Here is a 16,394-nt window from a genome sequence, read left to right as displayed (position 1 = left end):
AGTATGAACCTGCTTTCATCTGTGAAGAGCACCGGGCGCCAGTGGCGAATTTGCCAATCTTGGTGTTCTCTGGCAAATGCCAAACGTCCTGCACGGGGTTGGGCTGTAAGCACAACCCCCACCTGTGGACGTCGGGCCCTCATAACACCCTCATGGAGTCTGTTTCTGACCGTTTGAGCAGACACATGCACATTTGTGGCCTGCTGGAGGTCATTTTACAGGGCTCTGGCAGTGCTCCTCCTGCTCCTCCTTTCACAAAGGCGGAGGTAGCTGTCCTGCTGCTGGGTTGTTGCCCTCCTACGGCCTCCTCCACGTCTCCTGATGTACTGGCCTGTCTCCTGGTAGCGCCTCCATGCTCTGGACACTACGCTGACAGACACAGCAAACCTTCTTGCCACAGCTCGCATTGATGTGCCATCCTGGATGAGCTGCACTACCTGAGCCACTTGTGTGGGTTGTAGACTCCGTCTCATGCTACCACTAGAGTGAAAGCACCGCCAGCATTCAAAAGTGACCAAAACATCAGCCAGGAAGCATAGGAACTGAGAAGTGGTCTGTGGTCCCCACCTGCAGAACCACTCCTTTATTGGGGGTGTCTTGCTAATTGCCTATAATTTCCACCTGTTGTCTATTCCATTTGCACAACAGCATGTGAAATGTATTGTCAATCAGTGTTGCTTCCTAAGTGGACAGTTTGATTTCACAGAAGTGTGATACACTTGGAGTTACATTGTGTTGTTTAAGTGTTCCCTTTATTTTTTTGAGCAGTGTATAATTTTTTCTAACTACTTGTAGAAGGTGCCAATAATATTGTCTGGGCCATTTTAGGATTTCTTTGTGGAATAAGCTAACATTTAATCAGTTATTCCTATTTTTTTGTTTTGTTCAACTGCAAATCTAAGACATGCATATGTGGATACCCAAAGATTTTTTTCATTTCAACAGTTCAGGAAGAAATGGGGCATTTAATTGAAAAAAAAGTCCAAGGGTGCCAATATTCTTGGCCACGACTATGTATTTATATAAATTAAGAAATGTCACATTACATTATTCAGATGTAGCCTACAAATGTCAATGGAAAAGCTGAACTGTCTGTTCTACCATTAAACAGAGCAAAATAAATTTAAAAAATAGCCTGCTTATAGCTCATCTATTTACTGTGAAGTGGGCCACTTAAATGAGAGATCGGATACCATTTTTCCGAACTTGTAGACTATTTTCTAAAGTAGCCTATGAAACCATCTCAGTCAGAGAAGGTGAGGAATTTATTCTGCAACGATCATGGAAATTAAATAGGAAGTAATTATTTTAGAATGCAAAGTAAACTTTTCACTCTTCTCACTGATAGCAAATGATTGCATGTTATTATATTTAGCTAGTCCTACCTGTTCTTTTGTTATGAGTAGGAGTTTCATCCTGGATTCCCCATTTGCACAAGACTACTTTTGTCTTCATTATCTAACAGGAGGATAAGCACATTCTCACCTCAAATTTCATTTTTAGAAATGACACATTTTGCATGAAAACTGGCACACGTTTTGGGACAGAGTGTACGCAACGTTTATAAAATGATCATTTCTAAAAGATTGCAAAAAAAAAAACATGTGTAATGACACTGATGAAGGTCTACTACATAATCTTAACACCTGGACTGTAACAAAAAGTAGAACAAATTTACCCCTAAATTTAACATTTACATTGTAAAAAAACAACAAAAACACATTAGACATTCAGGTAATAGAGATGAGCATAAATGTAATCAAGGTTAAATATATGCCCAGATTCTTCAAACTCATACAGATCAGAGGAGATGAATACAGCTCATACAGTCAAAGCAATACAAAAATGGATGAGCATTTTTCCAAATTTCATTGTCTTTCAGTTTACACTTGGGAGTTTGACTTTTTGGGGAAACAATATACATAATCTCATTCACCATACTACAGTGCATCACTTCTCAACCCATTGTCTTTCTCCCCCCCCCCCCCAACCCACACTTACAATCCATTTATAATTATTTACATACAAGGCTTGAACAATCTGTATCATTAGGCTACTAGTTGGTGAGCAAAAGTACTTTAAACAAATGAACAAAACAACAAGGAGGAACATCTAACTAGGAGAGGGAGTCGTGATTAGAATCAGGTCTACCGATAAGCCAAAGTCTGACCCATGTTCACACTGTACAACTCTCAGTTGAAAGGAGACTTGGTAATCCATCAGAAACCAAACAACAGGATGATTAATCGAAAAGTCTTTCAAAAGAACAACTACTCATCAACAAACCCTGGTGGCCATCTGACTTCAAGTGAAACACAAAGCATGCAGAAGTAAGGTAGGTGAACAGTCTGAACAATACCAAATAATGCCAGCAAAATAAACTGAGAAATCATGAGTTAAAAAACACCTTTTGAGCTCAGTCTGAGCTCAATAACGGATTACTCTCAACCAGAGACATGAATGACCAGAGAACTAGACGTGATCAGTTTATTACTCTCAACCAGAGACATGAATGACCAGAGAGCTAGACGTGATCAGTTTATTACTCTCAACCAGAGACATGAATGACCAGAGAGCTAGACGTGATCAGTTTATTACTCTCAACCAGAGACATGAATGACCAGAGAACTAGACGTGATCAGTTTATTACTCTCAACCAGAGACATGAATGACCAGAGAGCTAGACGTGATCAGTTTATTACTCTCAACCAGAGACATGAATGACCAGAGAGCTAGACGTGATCATTTTATTACTCTCAACCAGAGACATGAATGACCAGAGAGCTAGACGTGATCAGAGTTTATTAGCGATAGTTCAAAGCCATATTTGAGATGACAAATCTGAATCAATCCATCAAATGATGACGTATACAAATACAGCCAATATTGTGTTTGGCTGTGGACTTCTGAAAGATAAAATGCTATAGAGATGTAACAGTGAAATGACCAAAACAAAAAGGCAAAAATCTTCTTGAATTGTTAGCTGTCAGCTCGTATGTATGAGTCAAATCAAATTAGTGACAAACTCAACACACAGCAGGGTCAATAGAGGACAGTGTCCAGTCTCCCTCAGAACAGACATGCAGTATGTCCCAATACTCTTTACTGGCTTGCTTTCCTTGCCCTCATAGGGAAAGACGGATAGGTTTCCATCCTTATCATTTTCACCTGTCATGTCCTGAGACCAGCGGCCATAAAAAGCAGGGGTCCCTATTACATTCAGCCATTGGACCAGTTCTCCTTAAGCGGACGGTCGAACATAGAATTTGTACACTGCAAATTGACTGCAAGAACCCAAAACAGAAAGTATTTGACAAAAATTGAATAATTTTAAACCTTGATTACATTGGATATGTGATCGTATCCCTTTCTATTTATGTCTGGGAATACTTGGGAACAGATTTTCTAAATTAAAAATCACTGAGCTGATTTCCTGGTGATTTTAGTCTTCTGTCCTACACCAGAAAAACTTAGGGGGCCAAATAAAAATCACCTGCAGGCCGCCTATTTGGGAACCCTGATCTAAAGACTAAAGAGACATGTCTCCTGAAACAGGGAGGCCACTTGAGATGAAATGCCCCCAAATATTACACAGACACAAAAATGATCCTACTCTACAAGAAAGGGCAAATAAATATTTATTAAATCCTTTTTAGACAATCACCCTTTTTCAGCATTCCATTTCGAGATGCCCAAATTTACAAGGCCTCAACCATACTTTCCAATGTACATGTCATATCCCCTCTTCCACCACCAATACCCTTTCCCCCTATCCCCACTTCTCAATGATCCCTCGTTCAGTAGAATAGCGCCCAATCTACCCCTAGCCCCTTCTCCCTATGCACTTGTGGAGATGTGTAAGGTTAGCACAGATAATAACGATACGATAACCTTGCTCTCTGATAGGCTAGCCGTATTGCTTATGTCTATAATCCAACCGTCAGATCCCAGAAGGGTGTAGGTGGTAGGGGCTAGGGGCTAGGCGTTCATGTGGATCTGGGTGTAGCTTGTTCCGCAGCAGTATTGCCACTACAGGAGTGATTGACTTCAGTGTGTTACTCAGGGACTCCTGCTATAGTAAAGGCATGGTGCTGTAGTGTAGTGTGTCACTGTTTGGACTCTGTTTGACAATGACTTCTCTCATTGAACAAAACCCTGTATGAACTTCAGCTCTGTGTTAACCAATGGTGGGCTTGAAAAATGTAAACTCCGGTTAAGAAGTGTCTCAGTCAGATAGAAGCACAGCCATAACAATGACATGACATGACAGAACATAGACTGTGGGTTAGATGACGTCTGGGCAGGGAAGACGGACATTAATACAACAGACTCCTAGAGGTGGTCTCTAAGAGAGAAAAGACAGGTCGGCGAATATACAGCGTTAACTCCATACCAAACTCCGACGAGGTGTATGCAAACACACAGCACACAGATAGAAGTCCCATCTCCAAACTGAGTCTGACATTTCTGTCGCCCTCTGGTGGTCTAGTCCAGATCCTTTCACCCCTCCTCCTCTCTTAACGTACAGACACACCCCACCCTCCCCCAGTCCATCTCCAGGCTTATCTGGTGTAGTAGACTCTGTAGTAGACGCTCTTGGACCTCCAGAGAGAGTAGGAGTTGTCGAACTTGAGCAGGTAGACTCCACGGCCGGGGTATTGGTGACTGCCGGCGTAGACCTCCTCGTGACAGTCCCGCCGGTACACCGGCACTATCTCATCCACCTGGGGCTTCCCTGCCCCCTTCTTAAGCTTCACCCCCTCCCTGGGAGACTCCCCTGAAGATAGAGGGAACACAGACCGTCAGGAGGGCTGTCTGTAGCTACTGAATATTCATCATGTCTGAGGTGGCATTCAACAAGGAGGAAACATGCAAAAAGAACATGAGCCCAGACAAACAAGCAGGAATAACCCCATTAAGGTGAGGACTAACTAAATGGTTATATTAAGCTAGGACAGTCATCTCAGTAGAAATGCATCCTGGGTCTCACTAAACAACAAGTAACATCCTATTAGAACACAAGCAACCTATCTAACCGTGCTCCACCTCACCTTCCTCATCCTCATCTTCGTCGCTTGACTCGCTGACGTGCACGCTGACCGAGGCATTGGTGGCATCAGTCCACTCGAAGAGGACTCCGAAGCCGATGTCGTAGTGGTCCGTGGCGAACTCCCAGAAAAGGTAGGAGCCCTCCTCGTGGGTGGGCACGCGCACCGTCACCACCTCGCCACGCCCCACCGTGATCACACTGTCCACGTCCTGCCGGATCTTCTCCTTGAAGTCCTTGATCTGGGGCCGCGTCCACATGGAGGGAGCCGCGATGACCGGGGGAGAGTCTGCTGGACGGAGAAGGGAAAGTGGGGGGAGAAAGGTATCAGAGGGGTGTGTAAATATAACAGGCAGATTGGGCACCATGTACATACATTTCTCAGGTAGAAATTTTCAGAAAAGACAAATCTGATTCAGTGAGGATAAAAACATATCGTTTTTAAATCATGCTTTTGAGTACTTTCAAATAAAACTTCCTTTGTCAATGAGAGTGGCATCTTAACCTCTCTAGGGTATGGGGTAGTATTTGCACGGCCGGATAAAAAAAAAAACATACCCGATTTAATCTGGTTATTACTACTGCCCAGAAACTAGAATATGCATATAATTGTTTGATTTGGATAGAAAACACGCTAAAGTTTCTAAAACTGTTTGAATGGTGTCTGTGAGTATAACAGAACTCCTATGGCAGGCAAAAACCTGAGAAGATTCCAAACAGGAAGTGCCCTCTCTGACCATTTCTTGGCCTTCTACACTCTCTTTATTGAAAACTGAGGATCTCTGCTGTAACATGACACTTCCTACGGCTCCCATAGGCTCTCAGAGGGCGCCAGAACGTTGAATGATGACTTTGCAGGCCATGGCTGAGAAACAGTAGCGCATTTGGTAAGTGGTCGATCAGAGAACAATGAGACGGGGGCGCGCGTGCACGTGAAGAGTCCATTTTAGATTTTTAGTCTTTCAACGAAAACAGGGTTTCCCGGTCGGAATATTATCGGTTTTTTACGAGAAATATCGCATAAAAATGTATTTTAAACAGCGGTTGACATGCTTCGAAGTACGGTAATGGAATATTTAGAATTTTTTTGTCACGATACGCGCCGGCGCGTCACCCTTCGTTACCCTTCGGATAGTGTCTTGAACGCACGAACAAAACAGAGGATATTTGAACATAACTATGGATTATTTTGAACCAAACCAACATTTGTTATTGAAGTAGAAGTCCTGGGAGTGCATTCTGACGAAGAACAGCAAAGGTAATCCAATTTTTCTTATAGTAAATCTGAGTTCGGTGAGTGCCAAACTTGGTGGATGTCAAAATAGCTAGCCCGTGATGGCGAGCTATCTACTCAGAATATTGCAAAATGTGCTTTTGCCGAAAAGCCATTTTAAAATCGGACATAGCGATTGCATAAAGGAGTTCTGTATCTATAATTCTTAAAATAATTGTTATGTTTTTTGTGAACGTTTATCGTGAGTAATTTAGTAAATTCACCGGAAGTGTTCGGTGGGAATGCTAGTTCTGAACGTCACATGCTAATGTAAAAAGCAGTTTTTTGATATAAATATGAACTTGATTGAACAAAACATGCATGTATTGTATAACATAATGTCCTAGGTGTGTCATCTGATGAAGATCAAAGGTTAGTGCTGCATTTAGCTGTGGTTTTGTTTTTTGTGACATTATATGCTAGCTTGAAAAATGGGTGTCTGATTATTTCTGGCTGGGTACTCTGCTGACATAATCTAATGTTTTGCTTTCGTTGTAAAGCCTTTTTGAAATCGGACAGTGTGGTTAGATTAACGAGAGTTGTCTTTAAAATGGTGTAAAATAGTCATATGTTTGAGAAATTGAAGTAATAGCATTTCTAAGGTATTTGAATATCGCGCCACGGGATTTCACATACCCTAGAGAGGTTAAGAAACTCGATGAGGCAGTAATGGCTTTCGGGCAACACTGGCATACTGTCTCCTTGTTCTATCCCGCATGAACAGAGTAGAAAGAGATACTCTGCTGTTACAGATTAATGAATTCCATGGCTTGATTCCAAACCAGAAATTGGCCTCCTCTGTCCTTGAGAATTCCCTCATCAGAGACCTGAAAGAACTGTATCAATAAGTGCACAATGGGCAGGAACTCCTCTTAGCCAATCAGAGGGTTAGGGTGGAGTCATTCACCTATCCCTTACACCTACGCATCCCTTTCTGATGCCCAAGGACAGAGTGTAAGGTATCACACATTTACCGGTTGGAATGCAGCTATACTGGTTGGAATGCAGCTATACCGGTTGGTCTGTGGGGTGTGAGTGCTATGCAAGGACAACACCAGGAAGGTCCAACCACACCTCACCCCTGCACCAAAATATGTGGCTCCCGCATCAGCCTTTACAACCATCTGAAGACCCACAAATAGAAAAGTGCATTGAGGACAATCATACTCGACTCGAGTGATTGCTGATGATACCTGGCCGGTGTGTGTGCACGTGTGTGTTGGTACCTGGTCGATGTGTGCGTGTACCAATGGGCCCATTCTCAGTGACCTCATCGGCAGGCTCGAGGGGTTCTGGCTCTTTGTCCATGCTCTCAGAGTGGGAGTCTGACTGGCCGTTGAGCATGGGGACCTCCTCTCTAGCCGGGGGCACTGCAGCTAAAGACTCACTGGTGACCTCCAGCGTAGCCTGCACCACCGCATCCTCCTGCTGCTTCTGTAAGGCTGCCTGGAGGGGAAGGACAAGGGTCAATGACTTGGAAGACAACATGACTAAGACTTTTCTGTATAATCTCCACATTGTATTCTCCTCATGAAAATAACAAGGTAAGCCCTGGTTGACATCTCTAATGAGAGACGTAAAGGAGCAACAACTTAATGAACACTTAAAATGACTTAGTACTGCTTATTACCTTATATCTGAAAAAGATGTGTTGAGATGTGGAGTGCATAGGACATTGTGGGGTGTGTGTGTGTACCTGTTGCTGAGCCAGCTGGACTTGGTAGAGCTGCTGCATGTACTGTTGGTAGTGTTGTTCCTGCAGCTGGCGTATGAGACCCAGCTGCTGCTCAGGGCTCTCTGGATACTGTTGGGCAGCATACTGCTGAAACTGCACCGCTGTCTGGGCATTCAATGCTGCCATGATCTGCTGTCTGCAGACAGGGAGGGGGAGGATGGAGGAGACCATCAATGCTGCACCATTCAACGAATACTTGGATACCATAAAAAGCTTCCTCCACACAGTAGATAGAGGTAAAGCTTCCTCCACACAGTAGATAGAGGTAAATCTTCCTCCACACAGTAGATAGAGGTAAATCTTCCTCCACACAGTAGATAGAGGTAAAGCTTCCTCCACACAGTAGATAGAGGTAAAGCTTCCTCCACACAGTAGATAGAGGTAAAGCTTCCTCCACACAGTAGATAGAAGTAAAGCTTCCTCCACACAGTAGATAGAAGTAAAGCTTCCTCCACACAGTAGATAGAGGTAAAGCTTCCTCCACACAGTAGATAGAGGTAAAGCTTCCTCCACACAGTAGATAGAGGAAAAGCTTCCTCCACACAGTAGATAGAGGAAAAGCTTCCTCCACACAGTAGATAGAGGAAAAGCTTCCTCCACACAGTAGATAGAGGTAAATCTTCCTCCACACAGTAGATAGAGGTAAATCTTCCTCCACACAGTAGATAGAGGTAAAGCTGAAGCTAGAGATCTAGATCATGAGACTTATCATACACAGTACTCACTTATGCTGCTCCACCCGTAGCCTCTCCTCATCCAACTGTCTCCTTTCATCCTCCTCCCTCTTCAGCCTCTCCTCCTCCTCAAGCCTCCGCCTCTCCTCCTCCTGTCTCTGTCGTTCCTGCTCTTCATCCTCCCGGCGCTGTCGTTCCTCCTCCTCCCTCCTGAGGTGAGATGGAAGGAAAGAGACAAAAACAAGACAAACTTGAGAATTCCCTAAATCCTAAACTAGGGTAAAGTTCCCATCATGTTGCTCTCATGGGCAGAAATGTCTGTCTGTTTGTCCTCCTGGGCATCTTACCGTTTCCTTTCCTGCTCCTTCTTCTCTATTTGGTGGGAGGTGATGTAAGGAGCGAATAAATTACAGCATTTGTTCAACAGCTTGACAAACTCCACCATGGCCTCCTCCTTCTCCATGTTACCCAGAGCAGCCCACTCTTTCCTACAGAAGGAAGAGAGGTAGTGGCAATGGGACAATGACTTAGGACAAATAACAAGAAAAAAAAGTTCAGTCCAAGGTTTGCTTACGTGGTCTGCAGTAAGGGGGTAAAGAGTTCAACCACTGAGCGTCAGCATGGGCCATCAATTGGTGCACATTTACAGTAAAGGCAGTAGATAAGTGTGTGTTGAGCTGTGAAAAACCTTGATAAAATGTTGGGAGGAAAAGCTCTGTTCCACAATCTGTTCCCTCATATTTCCTGTTTACTGGAACACAGCAGCAGCACTAGGGCTGGAGCTGCTGCTGGAGTTCAAAGCTCATACACACACAATGGGGAGGGGTGGGGGGGGGCTGGGGGTTACCTGCGGTCATTGCCCAGGACGTCAAAGAAGCCCACCTCTGGAGAGGCGTCGAGGTTGTATGGCCCCAGTAACACCTGCTTGTGGAGGGCCACCAGACGAAGCTTCTCCTCATAGGTGGGGTGAAAGGCCTTCCCATCCTTATCTGAGGACAAACTAATAGTCTAGATTCCATACTGCAATACACTAGCAAGGCAAATATGTCATCTGCTGATCATTTAAACAATTATTCATTGCTAGACACTTAGGCCTATATTGGAAATGGCACTCTATAAAATGGGTCATTAAAAATGAATGTTTTGTTTTGTTTTTCCTCATTCCAGAATAGATTATTGCTTGGTGTGTTGCTGGCGAATGATGACTGACATAAGTGTTCCTTTTATTGTGTACAGTCAGCGAAGGAGCTACTTAGCCAGTCTGAGCTTGGTCATAAAGCATGTTTTTCTCCCTTCTCAGCCCCTTATATTGCAAATGCATGAAATAATCAACAATGCATGCAATGCACAGCTTCACTGAAAAATAGGAGGAGTCCCGTTTTAGAACCAGTTTGCACAATGCCCAGAGCCACCTGGAGGGCTCTCACAATAATCCAGCAGTAAAAATGGATTGGATGTTTGAAATGGTGGATGCAATTCAGTAATGTTTACTTAGCGAACACACCCATGTGGGAGAAATAACCTACTCCTTCAATGTTTCCTTATTCTTTCTCTTCCCTCTACATATCTAGGCTTCATTTCATTCCAGAAATGGAACCCATCCCCATCGTTCACTCCACAAGCGTAGATCTGAGATGATTGAGTAGGTGTGTATGTAAGTAATAGTTCCCCTTGTTGTTTCCGCCACACTGCTTCTAGCTATCCAGTCCTGTCAGAGGAGCAGTGAATCAGGGCAGAATGCATTCTTGTGTGCTTTAAAAATGTCTAATTATTGTTACTCTATTGAAGGTGTACATCTGAAGTGATGGTGATAGCATTTGCACTGACTCATTTCCAAGCTAATCCATTGGCTGTGAAATGTGTATGTAGTCTGCGTTCAATGGCCCATTAAAGGAAACCTAAGCCCTTTATTTTGATGGAGCCACGTGCAGTTAATGCATGTGAATTCTGAAGATTGGAAGGCAGTCATCCTACAATTAAGCAGTACAAGTAAGTAAACTGCTTGCAAGCTGTGTACTTTTACTAATGACTGAATGACTAGTCTTGTCTGCTTTAGTTCAGTAATCAATAATTCAAGATCTCAGAAATGACAGGTGGAGACATGTGTATATGCTGATCGCAATGTTTATTTAGTATGAATCACTAGCATTATGTAGTATTATGACGTCTACAAATCTGTGTCTATGAGCTGTATGCAAATCTGCCACCCTGCCCGTAGCTAGAATATATGTATTAATAACAGGGTGTGTGCCACATACCAGTCAAGCTAGCTAGTTACTGGGTTGTCATTCACTAGAGTAACGTTAAACTGGCAGTTAGTAGCTACGTGGAGGAACCACATGACCATATCGACACATGACATGTCAAGTTAAATGTCGCCTCATCTAAACTAGACATAGCTACGCCGTTATTCTTTCGATGTCTGAATAACTATTCTGTCAACGAGAGACAACCTGATAGAACATCCAGCAATCATGCAGATACATTATTCGGAGATTGTTGAAAAATCTTCAAGTTGCTGTGTCATTTTTACAGCTAGCTAGGCATCATAGTTAAGCAAGTGGCTAGCTGGCTAACATTAGCTAGTTTGCTAATGTACCGCACAAAAAATAAATAAACTGGGATGAAACAGCTAGCTAGCCACATCATGTAATACCAAACCACAATTTCAATTCCATTACATTGTTAGGATCAAATACGAATAAATATAAAATACCTTTGAAGAATTTCAATGCTAGTCCGTATAGCTCCTGCAAACCAAAGCCCCATTTCCTCTCTATCGTGGTTTTGGCAGACTCGCCTTCCTGCCCATCGTCGGTGGCTTCGGCGGTGCTCTGGTCCTCTGTCTCCTGCTCCGCCGGCACCGGGTCCGGTTCAACGACTTGCTCCTGCTCGCCCTCGGGATCCGGGCTGAGGGTGAGGCCATCGATTGAGACTTCGAGCCGGCTTGAACTGCCATTGTTGAGGTCGCCGCTCTGAACCTCTGTCGCCATCATGCAGAATATGAGCTGCCTGAAGCGGCCACGTACATACTTCCGATTTAATTTAGCGGAAGTTCCGGGAGATGCTGGGTCGTCACTAGTTACCACAGACACAAAGTCATAAACCCCGCCCATTTCTTCAATTTCTCTTCTTAAAATGTGATTTTAAACATAACCCTAAAATTAACCACACTGTTAACCTTATGCCTTACCTTAAAGTAAGACCAAAAAGCTCATTTTTGTTTTCAGGAATGTTTACTATATAGCCATTTTTACTTTGTGGCTGTGGTAAATAGTGGAAAGAGATTCTCCCTTAGCGAAAAGAATATTGCAGACAGAATGCAGTATAACTGCAGTATGCTGCAAATATTGCGTCCAATATATATATATTTACTGCAGTAATTTTGAAGTGTAACTGCGCAGTTACAGTGAAGTATAACTGCAGTATACTGCCATTACTGTGCAATTACTGCACCAAAAATACCACAGTCGACTGCAGTTACTGCACTTTTACTGCAGTTTCAAAACTCCAATCTTTATTTGTAAGGGCTTTTAGAAGATGGAAATAGTAATGACGCAAGACCGGGTAGCTAAACAACAGGGCACATGCCTTACTTTTTTTAAAGGATTTCTACCTGGGAACCTTGGGGCTATGAATTCAATTTCCCCGCAACCAGACCTCCCAAATGTCATCTCCATTCAAACTGGAAAGCGTAAACGACACTGCATCTTTCCAACACACTTCCAGTTCTACGAATCCCCCGCCCCCCTACCCCAAAACAATAGGGATCCAAATTAACCCCATTCAATCACTTTTGGATAAAATGACATCAACTGTCCTAATTTTGGTTGTACCGTTTTAGATCAAGAATTGCAGTGGCCGCGAATCCTATCATCCTATGTCATCACCCACAGGTTACAGGCCTAAATAGAATAGACAACAGAACATCAAGATGCTTGACATTTCCTTGTAAATCTCTGTGGTCCATTTCCCAGTCTGTCTGATGACAGGGTGTTAATGGGTCTATCTACAAAAGCTGCCTCCTATCACAGCTCAGCAGATCACTGCCTTGAGCATGATGCTCTGACCAGCCAGCCACTCTCTGCTGTTTGATGTTTGAAAGAAAAAATAGTTAATCAACTTTCTCCAGCCTTTAATCTAATTTAACAGATCTTATCAGCAGTAGGGTCAGTGGCAGTCTTTGACTATGCTAGACATACAGTCAACAAAAAAGAACACAATTGTTCAATCTCCCTTCATGGTCCTCCTTTTTTTCATTGAAACACTTTCACAGCCTAATTAATGTATGACAGTTAGGTCTGTTGTGAATAGTTAGCCTACATACGGCTGTGTGGTCTACATCTGCATCAAAAGCAGACAAAGTATTCTAGCCTTGGGGTGTCTGACTCTTGCACGATGCAGAACACCGATTTTGTAATGTCTTGTGTAGGTGAATTTTTGGGTATCTGAAATGTGAATTATTCAAAGATTTGCAAGCAGAAGAAACATGATCTGAGACGTTTTGAAACATCTGAGATATGTCCCTCACGAAGACTTTAGATTATGCACAAGAAGAAGCCTGAGAACATTGACCCAGGCCATTACACAAGATCAGGAACCTCAACAGCCCAATGTTAGCATAACACTCTAGAGGCACACAGACAGACAGTAACCAAATGGAGTTGGAGCCCTCAGACAAAGCCTGGCTTGTGAAGTGCCGCCATATATAGGACTCGATTACAAGCACATTTGAATCCAATGTCAAATCAATGTCTTGTCTGGGGGCCCAAGTGAAATAGATCGATAAATATGTTTCAGAATCCATGCATAATTATTTCAGATTTAGGGTAACTGTATTTGTAACAAAGTTGTTAAATACGTTCAATCATCTATTTCTGTACTGGTACACATATATGGATGAGTGTGAGTTTGATGTTGACCTCTTGACTTGACCCCCTACTGCCCATGTGGAGGCAGGCCATTCACCTCAAACATACCCTCATGACCACCTTTGAACTGGGTTTGTGTATTGACATGCTCTTTGTTGATAGTTAGTGGTATGATTCATCACTATCATTCATAAGACCCACTGGGTCAACAAAAAGTAGGCCTACACATTTTACTATAGTGTATTTCCATGTAGGTCTGGTTTGAACCTGCCTCCATCACTATATCTCAATCTCTTCATTCAAAGACTCAATCATGGACATTCTTACTGACAGTTGTGGCTGCTTTGTGTGATGTATTGTTGTCTCTACCTTTTTGCCCTTTGTGCTGTTGTCTGTGCCCAATAATGTTTGTACCCTGTTTTGTGCTACCATGTTGTGTTTCTACCATGTTGTTGTCATGTGTTGCTGCCATGCTGTTGTCTTAGGTCTCTCTTTATGTAGTGTTGTGTTGTCTCTCTTGTCATGACATGTGTTTTGTACTATATTTATATTTTTCATCCCAGCCCCCCCCTTTGGTAGGCCGTCATTGTAAATAAGAACTTGTTCTTAATTAACCGACTTGTCGAGATAAATAAAGGTTAAATAAAACATGTAATAACCTATATAATACAATATTAAATAAATAGGCTAAACAAAAACAAACAAAAAACATTTTAAAAGTGAACAAATGTTTGCAGCTACCGTTAAAATGGAATCATTGCTGAATATAGACGTATGGACCCATAATTATTGGCGGCAGATAGCCTAGTGGTTAGATCGTTGGACTAACTAGTAACTGGAAGGTTGCAAGATCGAATCCCCGAGCTGACGAGGTAAAATTCTGCCGTTCTGCCCCCGAACAAGGCAGTTAACCCACTGTTCCTAGGCCGTCATTGAAAATAGGAATTTGTTCTTAACTGACTGGCCTAGTTAAATGAAAGTAAATATTATTTTTCAGAAATTCTATATAATGTGTATGCTCAGCATGGTGGAAGCCTTTCAGATCCTCTCTTTGATGACTACTGGTCCATCACTGCTTCAGAAGGGGACCACCATTCTTCAAAAAGCGAATAAATGCTTTCTCAAGTTGTGTATTGGACATGTAGACCTTTTCAAGCGACCTTGTACACACTACCGTTCAGGGTGTCGCAGATTCACACCTTTCTCCAGCCATCAGACGCGCTAGGAACAATGTTCGTCTCCAGTGCCAGCCGTCGCTAATTGCCCGCGCAATTCACACATTCCGACGTCACCTTTGATCACAAGGAGATGAGGGCGGAAATAAAACCGGGGATCAGGCGGTTGTGGTCAGTCAGATTCTGGGAATAAAGACTAGAGGACTAATATGTCAGCCGTCCACGGAAAACTGAGGGTAGGAGACCTAACTCAATTCCCGATGTACCCCGACGGACACATGGAAAGAAATAGCATGCCGCATTCAGGTTGGTTACAGTGTAATTACGCACAAATTTTAAGCGCAATCTCTGTAAATCTTACTGTCTACCTTCGTTACATTTTATATTCATTACATCGCTCTTTGTTTTGACAGATTATGGTGCTGCGGATAGGGCAAACTACTTCAACTCCGCAAACGCCAACGGACAGAGAGCGGACAGCATGACCCATCGAAGGAAGAGAACCAACTTCACCCAGCAGCAGATTGGGGTGCTGGAGAAAGTATACTCCGACACCAAATACCCTGACATATACCTTCGCGAGAGACTTGAGGCTCTCACCGGCCTACCAGAGTCCAGAATTCAGGTAAGGCATCAGATTTACAAGTTGGCTAAGACACAAAAACGTGAGTTTGCATGATAAATCTTGGCAAACTGCTATGGGCTAAATGTTCTAGGCCTACCCACAAAAAAAATAACTTGAAATGCGAAAAAAACGTTACAGGCTCTAATACGTTATCTTCCACAGGTGTGGTTCCAGAACCGACGCGCAAAGTCCCGTCGCCTGGAAGGGTCGTCCTTGTCTATGAAGCTCAATGGTGTTGCCGCCAGCGCCCCCGTGACCCCGTTCGCCCAACTCCATCACCGAATGCCCAACTTCAGACCACCACTCCACACCCGGACGGAAGAAACGCACGCCAAGACCACACTACCCACGAAAACTGGTAACTACGAACACTCAACTATCCCGTATGTTGATGATGCATCCATAAATGGGAGTAGAAGAAAAATTGAGCAAATCGAACGAGATGAGTTAAGCGTTGCGGTTCCGTGCAACAACGTTCATCCGTATCACAAGGGAAATGGACTTTACATCAAGTCCCAGAGCAACATAAGCGGTAGTGCAGGTACAAAACAAGTCCTGGTTGAATATGACAACTTTCCCCCAAACAAGACCATAGGTCCCGAGATGAAAGTTGTTATCCCTCCTATTCCTTCACAGAATAACTTCGGCAGGTCCTCTCCAAATCATATCGCGTGCCAAGTACAGCATCCCCAGGTTAAGACCAGACCTGATAACTTTGGCCACTTCTCTCCCATTCGTGCCAGCAAGGCTCAAGAGTTTTCTGATTCGGATTCAGAGTGGGAAAACGGTGCCATGTCTGGCTTTGGTGACTTCATGTGAATATTCTGTTAATGTGAAATTGACTGATGGGTTCATAACTTCAAAATGAACGGATGTAAGTTTATAAAAATACTTATTTATTGTATATTATTTTGATTGTCTTCGTTTTCAAACAAGCTACCAAATAAAATATATTACATTTAATCTACCCCTACTGTGTATTTTTTCCCCCCTC

General features: G+C 43.1%; 2 protein-coding genes across 4 annotated transcripts; one reads left to right on the top strand and one right to left on the bottom strand.

The window, feature by feature from the left end:
* Nucleotides 1-1,536: 1,536 nt before the first annotated feature.
* acbd3 (acyl-Coenzyme A binding domain containing 3) lies at nucleotides 1,537-11,778 on the bottom strand. 2 transcript variants are annotated; one of them, XM_014205682.2, is made up of 8 exons: nucleotides 11,446-11,778; nucleotides 9,577-9,718; nucleotides 9,077-9,217; nucleotides 8,781-8,939; nucleotides 8,017-8,191; nucleotides 7,547-7,766; nucleotides 5,052-5,339; nucleotides 1,537-4,777 (listed from the first exon to the last, which is right to left on the bottom strand). In XM_014205682.2, the coding sequence occupies exons 1-8, from the start codon at nucleotides 11,723-11,725 to the stop codon at nucleotides 4,563-4,565; spliced, it is 1,620 nt and encodes a 539-aa protein (XP_014061157.1). In that variant the 5' UTR covers nucleotides 11,726-11,778; the 3' UTR covers nucleotides 1,537-4,562. The 2 variants fall into 2 exon arrangements, with proteins under 2 accessions (XP_014061157.1, XP_014061158.1); XM_014205683.2 differs by having other exon boundaries at nucleotides 5,052-5,336.
* A 2,764-nt stretch (nucleotides 11,779-14,542) lies between these two features.
* Nucleotides 14,543-16,363, top strand: mixl1 (Mix paired-like homeobox). Of its 2 annotated transcripts, XM_014205689.2 has the most exons (4): nucleotides 14,555-15,081; nucleotides 15,189-15,400; nucleotides 15,563-15,758; nucleotides 16,037-16,146. In XM_014205689.2, exons 1-4 carry the CDS (start codon nucleotides 14,985-14,987, stop codon nucleotides 16,039-16,041), a joined length of 510 nt encoding a protein of 169 aa, XP_014061164.1. In that variant the 5' UTR covers nucleotides 14,555-14,984; the 3' UTR covers nucleotides 16,042-16,146. The 2 variants fall into 2 exon arrangements, with proteins under 2 accessions (XP_014061162.1, XP_014061164.1); XM_014205687.2 differs by having other exon boundaries at nucleotides 14,543-15,081; nucleotides 15,563-16,363.
* The last annotated feature ends 31 nt before the right edge of the window (nucleotides 16,364-16,394 follow it).

This window comes from Salmo salar, chromosome ssa06 (assembly GCF_905237065.1).
Source record: "Salmo salar chromosome ssa06, Ssal_v3.1, whole genome shotgun sequence".
Lineage (NCBI taxonomy): Eukaryota > Metazoa > Chordata > Actinopteri > Salmoniformes > Salmonidae > Salmo > Salmo salar.
Note: the sequence above shows the minus strand (reverse complement) of the source record. Positions and strands in the feature narration are given on the sequence as shown.